The 10,885-nt window shown below is 27.9% G+C and overlaps 1 protein-coding gene across 1 annotated transcript; it reads right to left on the bottom strand.

The window, feature by feature from the left end:
- Window positions 1-56: 56 nt before the first annotated feature.
- KVR01_013133 (uncharacterized protein) lies at window positions 57-2,063 on the bottom strand (the record flags this gene model as incomplete). The annotated part of the gene is made up of 6 exons (XM_044784893.1): window positions 57-218; window positions 297-839; window positions 907-1,012; window positions 1,089-1,622; window positions 1,723-1,870; window positions 1,943-2,063. 6 exons carry the CDS (start codon window positions 2,061-2,063, stop codon window positions 57-59), a joined length of 1,614 nt encoding a protein of 537 aa, XP_044638009.1.
- Window positions 2,064-10,885: the final 8,822 nt, after the last annotated feature.

The raw sequence follows: 10,885 nt of genomic DNA, 5'->3' as shown, positions 1-10,885 counted from the left end.
TTCGCACTCGATTTATTGGACCACAGGTGTGATTTGCTGTGGCAAGCACTATCTTCTCACATGTGCAAGGGCTCCCCATCGCCCAATGAATCCTCGTCGATGGTTCGTCTAGGACCTTCGAACCAGTGTCTACCACCAAGGCCAAACGGGAGTATCCATCCAACCAGGCTGATTAGTGTCACGATGGTTATACATATAGGAGCGTAGTTCAAAGTTTGCTGCACGCAAGTAAGTCAGCCTTACTGATAGAGACCGCATACACCCTTCGATATGGCCACCACCCAGGAAATACTTACCGCTGTAACTGGATACAGTTGAGGCAGCGTTAGCACCGCAAAAATGAACATGATATACATCGCGGAGATGATTCCAACGATGGTACTATATCTCCCGAGATTGAAACCCGCAGGCTGGAAGTCGCGCTTCCCGATCGTGTGGCGCGCAGCAATAGGAATTAGGTACGAGGTGTTGGTCACGATGGTAGCGGTTGCGCTGATGGCCGTGAAGGCAACAGTCGACCCGATGACAGCACATGTGATGACCACGCTGAGGACGAAGACGAGCAGCGCAGCATGTATGGGAATCCGGGCCCCGTTGAGCTTGCGGAAGTACCTCGAGTAGGGCAGTACGCCGTCGCGCGAGATGGCGAAGGTCACGCGTTGCGCCGACAGGAAGCAGATGGCGGCTGTACAGGTCGAGTCGAGCCATAGCATGACCAGGACGCATATCGCGCCATTCTCGCCAACCAGTTGTACGAGGTACTCGGCCCAGTTGTTTGAGTAGGTTGCCGAGACTATGCCGTCAAAGTCTTGCATACAGAAGAGTATGATAACCAAAGTCTTTGCGGTTGTCGACTTCTTAGCGGACGGCTTCATTGAGGCAAGGTGGGCTTATATCGTAACTCACGGGGATGGAGAGAATCCATGAGCATAGTGTCCCTGCCCAGATCCCTCTGGCAACATTGTCCGATGCTTCATGCGTCTCTTCGGCGAGATGAGCTGTAGTATCGTACCTACTGTAGAGTAAGTTTGTGGAGTTCGGGATATTGAAATACCCAGGCACAACACCTGAAAATGCTGACCACATACCCGTAGAAAACCCATGCCCCGAACAGGATCCCAACCGTCCAAGCATACGCGTCAGATGCCTGTTTCTCCGGACCCATGTTAATACCGTTATAGAACTTATTGAAGACTTCACTGCCTGATTGGAACTTTCCAGCAGCTCTTATGGGGAACCATATCCAGTAGAAAGCAAAGAGGAGAAAGAAAATGACTATCGCGAAGCGAAAATAGAGCTTTAGCACCCTTTGCGAGATTATGTTGGGCAGCATCGCAAGCACCAAGCCCACTGTAGTGATCAGCCACGCAAACCAGCCTTGCCTGATCACGGGGGAGCCCGGATACTTGATCTCGAGGGCGCTGAGCAGGAAGTTGGTTGAACCTTGCTGTACACCGGGCACAATGCAGATCCAGCCTGCCCAGTTCCACCACGCCGTCATCCAACACAGTAGCCGACCATGCCTCTTCCCACCGAGGCGGTAGCTCCAAAAATAGATACTGCCAGCTGTAGGGAAGGCGGCCGCAATCTCAGCCAAGGCTAAAGACACGATAAAGGACATCCTGTACTAAGAAGTCAGATCCGGCACAGCTGGCTGACATGGCTGGAAAGGTGGAGAGAGGGTCATGCCAATGTCCAACGACATGTTCGTTGTATACATACCCCCCAACCAATGTCCAATTGACAAAAGCAGCCTTTGGGCCGCCTGTATACATAGCATAGCCAAAAAGAATCGGGATGCCCGAGACGAAGTTTATCGTGATATACGTTGCGGCCCAGCTCTCGAAGAGCCCAAGGTGGCGGAAGAATTCTGCGGAGCGCCTTCATCAGTGACAACGCCTTATGTTGAGACCTCATTCCCTCAGAGCGATGGCCACCAGACCTTGCTTGTAACCCAGTTTCGCGAGATGTTGCTCGTCATTGGTGAGCATCGTTGTTTCCCCCGCTGACATTTCTCCGTCAGCAGGCGATTGTAACCGAGTCTGTATCTTCGTTTTGTCCATAATTGCTCCTGCCAGTAAAGATGCAATCTGACTGTATGGCACAATGTAAAATGTGTACGAATTTATCGCTTGTGAGGAGGGTAGTGAGTAGTGGCCGGTCCCTGAAAGCGTTCTGGTCGAAAACCTTCAAGAGTCTTCTCCCGTGCTGCCCTCGAGTAAGACAATGCTGACGGCGATACTGGTTGTGTAAACTAAGATAAGAATGAGACACGGCAATCGTGTGAGTGGCGATTTGAGATATGGTTGCACCGCAGGGACAAGACGAAGCTCCGGTCGGAAGTGGAGGTGTGCATTATCAGCGTCACACCAGCTAGGGTAACTACCAACCAATGTGAACATGGCTACTCACCCCTAGAGCACCAGTCTAGGATGATCAGTATATGCACTCATCATTGGAGAAGGACGATGTAACTACGTGATACTTTCTGCACACTCGTCGAGTGTCGATTTGCATTGTCAGCACTTGAGATGTATAGGTGCGCAAGAAGTCTACCGGGTGATGCTACCAATGGGCTAGGATTCTAGCAAATGCCTTTCAACGTATCATATATTTGTGTCCTGTAGAATCAAAGTGAATTTGACCGTCTTGTTGACACTCCCAGTATCCACCCACCAAGATTCTTTCCAGCCGTGGACCGAGCATCCTCATTAATTACCAGCGGGCTATCGTCATCCGAGTCTAGGTTTTCGATCCACTCGTGCTCGCGAATCGGTCTCTCTGCCACGGGAAATCCGTCTCCATCGCGGAGCCAGGTGAAAACATTCCTTGTTACCATCTCGGAGACTTCGTCGTCCGGGTCAAGGCCATCATAATCGACGGAACAGCTACTATCATCGTTGAAAGAAGGATTGCCAAACTTCGCGCGGATGTCAAGCATCCGCGTATCAGTGATTCCCTGCTCAACCTTGATGTCACCCTGACAGTCCCAGGTAAAATAACGGTATTTCAGGCCGTGAGCTGCCGAGCATCGGGTATGTCGACGAACGTCAAGGTCCGTGTCTTCCAAGGCCGTGGAACCGAACGGAGCAAATGGAAAGAGTGGCGGGACTGCATGGTCTCGTTCATGGGCCAAATACATTAGGCGGCACTCGTCAGCTCGCGAGATCTCTTGGGCGTCAGGAGGGACTTTCGTGACAGGCTCTTGAATGAAGGAAACAAGTGTGCCAGTCAATGCAGCCGCGCTAATGTCGACCTTCCACCATCCTGCGCGAGCTTCTTGCAGGCAGCGCTCTTCGGCGCCCGTGATAAAGGCACCTAGCCACAGAAAAGCCAGGCCCGGATCCCTTTCCACGAACATGTTGAAGAGGACAAGCGGATCGCCGGCTTTTTCGGAGTCGAGGAAAGCAAAAGAGCCCTGCAGCCAAGCGCCGCAGATATTACAAGCCACATCAGGCTCGAAGAAGATGCTGTTCAAAAGAGCTTTCACTCCTCTCGCGTTGCAGCTGAGCGTCAGAAGCCGATCCAGCTGCTGAGTTTCCATGTTACAGGGCGGAGGCACCTGGAGCTTTTCTTGTTTGCGACTTGCCCTGTGTGGAAATCGAGGAACGGGCAACTTGATTCTCCTCCTATCAAATTTTGCCACTGGGATGAGCAACGCCGCGGCGAGAGCTGCCTGGCTTTGCTCGGCAACGTCGTGAAGATGGCAATAGTCTGATAGGTAGCGGACAGCGGTGCTGAAGGACGCAGGTTGCGAATTTTCTATTGCTGAGCAAGGCCGAATCTTTGCGGATATCGTGAGATTTGGTCTTGACTGGGTCTTGATGGACCATGGTGCGCAGAGAAGGACACCACGGTCATTGCGGATTGATGCGTCCCAGCCACCGTCTGCTGCAAGAACAGCTGCCCACCATCTCTCAGCAGCATCATCCACGTCACCTAGATCCACAACAACATTGTTGTCATCATCGTCCTGTCCATGCGGTCCATTGCAAGGATTTAGCTGCGCCGGGTGGCTATTGTAGTCGGATATACTCGCGCCGGGAATCAGCTCTGCCCATCGTGCCGAGAGTATATATGCCCATGCAAGCACTAAGATGGGTAAGTGGTTGCCTTGTCCTGAGATGTGGTGGAGAAAGTCCGTTTTGGGATGTGAACCAGAGCTGAAGACAAACGGAGTTGGGCGGTCTGAAGCCACTTGAAGGATCGTCTCTTCCTGGAATGGTGGGAGATGGCAAGGACCTGTGCTGGCGCTCCAAGTGGTCCTGCCCCGTACGATGGCCATGTTTGATAAAGACTTGTCGACTGCGAGCTTTTCTGGGAAGTAGGGATGGTTTGGGAATGCCGAACAGAAGCTGGAAGGTTGATCTTGAAGGTGATTCTGTGCAGCGACTATTTGCCACAATGCAGCCCAAGTCTGGTATCCCCTGTCGTACATCGCCTTGAAGGCCTCCTTGCTGGGACGGACTGCATCTTCCATAACCCTGAATCGCTGAAGAAGAACTAACGTACTACGAAACCGTGGTGTTGTAACCAAGCTTGGAGTCACGCGATGGAGTTGTTTGCATGGAAAACTACCATAGGTACCTAGGCACTTACCGCACCCTAGATAACCTTGGCGTGGTTGGTCAGCCTAACGGGCCGACCAACATTATATGAGTGGTTTCACTTCTATTCTATATATGTCTAAAGATATATATATAGCACCTTTATATAATAATTAATACTTAAGATCTAGTATTTAAAAAAATTATTATATTAATAATTATATAAATATAATATAATAAATATTTATTAATTTAACTTTATATTTATTTTATATAATTAAAAAGTATTACTTTAATATTATTAATAGTTAAATTTTTATATAATAAATAATAAAATTAAAGTATATAATAATACTTCGTTTTTTAAAATTATTATTATATAAATAAATTATAACTAGAATTTATATTTAAAAAATAACTTTTTAAGTATATAGTTTTACTTTTATTCTATATATATTTAAAGATATATATAATACCTTTATATAAACTAATATCCACTCACCTAATAATTATATCTACTCACTTAATTCTTTTTTAACCACTTACTTAATATAAGAATTTATATAAAGAGCTTATATAAAACTATATACCTAACTAAGATTCTTTAAATTTTTAATACTTTTAATATAAGCCCCTTCTATATACCTTTTAATACCCCTTCTAGCACCCCTTTTAACACCCCTTTTAGCACCCCTTTTAACACCCTTTCTAGCACCCCTTTTAACCTATATACCTTTAAGTACTAACTCCTCGTTTAAATACTAATTAAGTATTAAAATACTAACTAAATACTAGAAAGCTAAAAGGTAAGAAGGTAAAGGTAAAGATTATATTCTTTCTAACCTTCTAGTACTCCTTCTAGCTCTCTAACCCTTTAAACTTCTAGCTCTTTAACGTTTAATTAGTATTTAAATATTTAGTTAATACTTAAATAAAGAGTTAGTACTTAAAGGCTAGAAGGTTTAAAAGGTATATTAAAAGGTGTACTAGAAAGTGTGTTAAAAAGGGTGTTAAAAGGAGTGCTAAAAGGTGTATTAAAAGGTATATAAAAGGGGTTTATAATTATAGTAGGCTGTAGTATTAGGTATAATGGTATAGATTAAAGAAGGTTTAAAGGTTTATTAGGTTTAGATTTAATATAAGATTAATTTTTATTTTTTTTAAAGAAGAGGTAAGTAGGTATTATTTGCTTTTTAATGGGTTTAAGAAGGGGTATAGTTAGGTATTAGGGTACCTTTAGGGTACTTTTTTATAGCTTTTACTTAATTATTATAATTATATCTTTTTTTAGAAGGTTATTTTTAGTTATTACTATTAGTTAATATTAGTTATTTTTATTTATACTTTTTAAGGATTTTTTTTATTTATTATTATTAATTAATTTTAGTAATTTATTAGGTTTTTTAATAGTTTTTATTATATTTTTATAGGGGTATGAATTAGTTAGTTCTTTTTTAAGTAGTTACCTTTCTTTCTTTATTTTTACTTCCTTTTTTATTTAATAATTAACTTTATTAAATCTTTAATTAGCTTTCTTTTAATTATTTAATATTCTTTATTATTATTTTATAATTATTATAAATATTATTAATATATTTAAATAATTAGAGTTAAATAGTTTTTAAGGGTTTCTTTTAATAGTTTTTATTAGTTAAAAGTCCTTAATTATTAGTTCTACTTTTAATTAGTAGGTTTTATTATTATATAATTCTCTTCCTTTTTAATAATAATTATAATATTTATAAATAGTTTTTCTTTTTAATAACTTTATATATTATTTTATTAATTTTTATTTAATAATAAGGTAGATTTTTTTATAAGTATTTTATTAAATTAGGTTTAATTTTTAAGGGCTTTAATAATAATTATATTAATTTTATTACTTTTAATATTAATAACTCCTCCTCTTTAAGCTATTATAATAGAAATAATAATAATAATAAAGTCTTTAAAAGCTTTTATTAAAATAATAGGTAAAAACTTATAATTATTTTATATAGTCTTTAAATTTATTAAAAAATAGTTATAAAAGTTATTATTTTATTAGAAAACTTAAATAGAAAAGGTTTATTAAGAATTCTTTAAACTTTTAAAAATTCCTTTATTCCTTATAAAATCTATTTAGTTTTTAATTATCCTTTTAAGATTAAGAAATATATTATACTTTTTTATAAGAATATAAAAAGGCTTTTATAAATATTAATTTATTTAATTATTTTTATTTAAATTATAAAAGAATATAAAATATAAAGTTAAGTAATTAAATTTTAAGTATTTTATAATATATATATATATATCTTTTAAAGTTAATTCAAAATATTTAATTATTTTTATAAAAGGATATTTTTATATTATTATTAATTTAAAAGGTTTTTATTATAATTAATATATTATAAAGTATTATTTATTTTATATTATAATAAATTTATCTTATATTTTTATTAAATTATAAAGTAGTTAATTTTTTAAAGGATTTTTAATTATTAATTTAATTTTTAATATTTATTTTATAAAGGTTTTTTAAAAGAATTATAAATAATATAAAACTTTTACTTTTATTAGTTTAAATAAATAAATTTATAGTTTTATAAATTTAATTAGTTAATATTTTAATAAATATATTTACTAATAGTTTTAATAATAACTTAATATTTTAAAAGAAGGTAAAAACTTTAAGTTTAAAAATAGTTTAAAAGGAATAAAAGAAATAATAGATATTAATATTAAATATAAACTATTTAATATTTATTTAAAAGAATAATATTAATTTATTTTAGAATAAAAGATTATAAAAGTTAGTATTTTTAAGTATAAGTTATAATTATTTTATATTTTTTTAATTAATAAAGTTTAATTTAAAAGATAATTTAAATAATATTTATAAAAGATTTTTAAAGATTTTATAAATAGTTATTATAATATAGTATATTTAGTTTTTATAAATAATAAGTTTTTAATTTAATATATTTTAATTTAAAAGTTTTTTAAAGGTTATAAATATAATAGATAAGGCTTTTAAATTATAATCTTAAAATATTTTTATTACTTTAAAAATAATTTATAGAATAAAATAATTCTTTTAAAAGTTAATTAAATATATTATAAGTTAATAAATAAGATTATAAAAATAAGATTTTAAAGTTTTTAAAGTAGAATAATAATATTTTTATATTATTTTTTAAAGTAAATTTTAGTTTATTATAAGTTTAAATAGTTTAAAATAGTTTATTTTTAATATATTTTATATTAATTTTTATAATAGCCTTTTAGTTTTAATATTATAATTAGTTAATTTTTTTAATTATTAATTAATAGTATTTATTTCCTTAATATTTATTCTTTAAGTATTTTATTAAGTATTTATAGTTTATTTATTCTATCTTTATTTATTTTATTAGTTCTTTATTAGGTTTTTATTAGGTTTATATTTTAATTATATTTTATTTTATTAGTTTATTATAAAGTTTTTATAAATTATTTATTATTTATTTATTTTATTATTATTTATTTTTAATTATTTTTAATATTTATTTTTATTATTTAGTTATTATTTATTTATCTTTTATTTATTATAATTTAAATAGTTTTTTTAACTTTTATTTATTTATTTTTAAGTTTTTAAAAATATTAGAGTTTTTTTCTTTTAATATTTTTAAATAGTTTTATTTATAAATATTTTATCCTTTAATATTTAAAATTATATTTATTTAATTATTCTTTTATTTTATTAAGTAATAAAGGGTATTTTTAATTTTTAATAATTTTAAATTTTTTAATTTTTATTTAATTTATTTATTTTTAAATTTAATAAATTTATAATATTCCTTTATAAGCTTTTAATATTTTAGTTATTTATAATTTTAATTAGTTTATATAAAAATATTATATATTTAAAAGTATTTTTAAAAGAATTAAGTTATAAGTCTATTTATTAATTTAAATTAAATTTTAAATAAATTAGTTTTTATAAAGTTAGTTTTTATTTTTAAATAAAATATTTAGTTATTAAAAATATTTATTTATTAATTTTAAATTATTTAAGTTAATAATATATATTATAGTTTTAAGTTTAAACTTTAATTATTTTTTTAATTTTTTAATATTTTAAATAAATTTATTAAAGTTTTTAATTATTTTTTATTATTAGTATTTTTATAATATACTATTTTTAATAAATTATTAATTATATAAAATTATAAAAAAGTTTATATTTTAATAATATTTTAAATAGGTTTATTTTAATTATTATATTTTTAATTAAATTATATATAAAAATATAATATATAATAGTTTTAATTAATTTTAAATATTTTTAATTATAAATAATTTTAAATATTATTTTAAGGTTTAATTTATTTTTTATTTATTTTATTATTTTATAAATAATAAATAGTAGTATAATAGTTTTTAATATTATTAAGGTTATATAATATTTTTAAAATTATTTATAAAAATTATATTTTAATTAATAATAATTTTTATAAAATTTTTATTTATATTTAATTTTTATAAAAGATTTTATTAAACTTTATAATATTTATTATAATATAAATTAAAAAAACTTATTTTAGTAAAATAATTTATAATTATTAAAATTAAATTTACTTTTTATTATTTATAATAGTAGTTAAAAGTTTAATTATAAAATTTATATTAAGTTTTTATATAAACTTTAATAAAATTAATAATAAAATAAGTTTTTATATAAATAATAATATAATATAAATATATATTAATATATTATATAAAAATATATATATATTATTATAAAGACTTTTAATTTAAATTATTAAAAATATTTTTAAAAAAGTTTATATTTTTATTTACTTTTAGTATTTATTTAATAAATTATTATAATAGGTTTATAAAATCTCTTATTTTAAAGCTTTTTATTTTAATATATATATATATATATTTTTAATAAAAGTTTATTTTAAATTTTATAATTAAAGCTATTTAAAATAATATTATTTAAAAATTATATTTTTAATTATAACTTAAATTATAAAATCTTTTTTAGGCTTTATAAATTAAATTTATAAATAAAAATAAGGCTTTAAATATATTATATTAATATTAAATATATATATTTAAATTTAAATTTTATTATAAATTATTTTATAAAAGAATTATAAACTTAAATTAATATTTTATTAAAAGAAATTATTTTTAAAACTTTATATATTATAATATTTTTAATTATAGTTTAAATTTTAATTTATTATTAATTTTTAAATAGAATTATAAATCTTTTAATAATTATAACTATTTTTAATTTTAAAATTAAAATTTAACTTATATTTAAAGGTTTTTTTAATATATAATTAAATTTCTTTAAAGGTTTATTAATTAAATTAATTTTATTAAAATAATATTTAATAATAAAATTAAATTTAATTAAATATATTAATTATTAAATTTATTTTTAAATTAATTTTTTTATTTTATAAAATTATAAAGATTATTATAATTTAAAAGAATAATAATAAGTTTTTAAGTTTTTTAAAATATTATTATTAATATTTAAAGTTATTAATAATAGTATTTAATTTTTATTATAAATTATTTAATTAAGTTTTATATTAATAAATTTTTTAATTAAAAATAATAAGATATTATTAAAATATATTTTTAATAATATATTTTTAAAAGATTATTAAAATAGCTATTTTATTAAAATATTATATTTAATTTAAATATAAAATATTAAATTATAATATTAAAATAAAAATATTTATTAGAATTTAGTTTTAAGTTTTTAAAAGTTTTTAAGTCTTTAAGTTTTTAAATATAAATAGATTAACTTTATTAAACTTTTAATTCTATTTTATATTAAATAGTTATTTATTAAAAGGTTAAATAATTTTAAAATATTTTTAATAAACCTTTAATAGAAATTATAAAACTTTAAAAACTAAATATTATAATAGGTAGTAAGAATAGGTTATTTTTAAATAATTTTAATTTAATTAAAATTTATTTAAATTCTTTTTTAATTAGAATTTTAAGAATTTAATCTTTTTTAAAAGAAGTTATACTTTTAAAATTTTTATAAAATTTAATTAATAATAGTTAATTTATAATTATTTAAATATATCTTTTATATTTTTTTATTTTTAAAAATTAAAATATTATTTAAATAAATAATTATATAAATATTAATATAATTATTTAAAACTTTTATAATAAATAATTAGAATATAATAAAGGTATTAATTAATTTAAATAATATTACTTTAAATTTATAATAACTATAATATATATAAAATACTATTTTTATTTATTCTTTTTTAAATATAAATTTAATAATAAATATTTATTAAATTAACTTTTAAAAA

The sequence above is a fragment of the Diaporthe batatas genome (genome assembly GCF_019321695.1).
Source record: "Diaporthe batatas strain CRI 302-4 chromosome Unknown Contig00023, whole genome shotgun sequence".
In the NCBI taxonomy this organism is placed as follows: domain Eukaryota; kingdom Fungi; phylum Ascomycota; class Sordariomycetes; order Diaporthales; family Diaporthaceae; genus Diaporthe; species Diaporthe batatas.
Note: the sequence above shows the minus strand (reverse complement) of the source record. Positions and strands in the feature narration are given on the sequence as shown.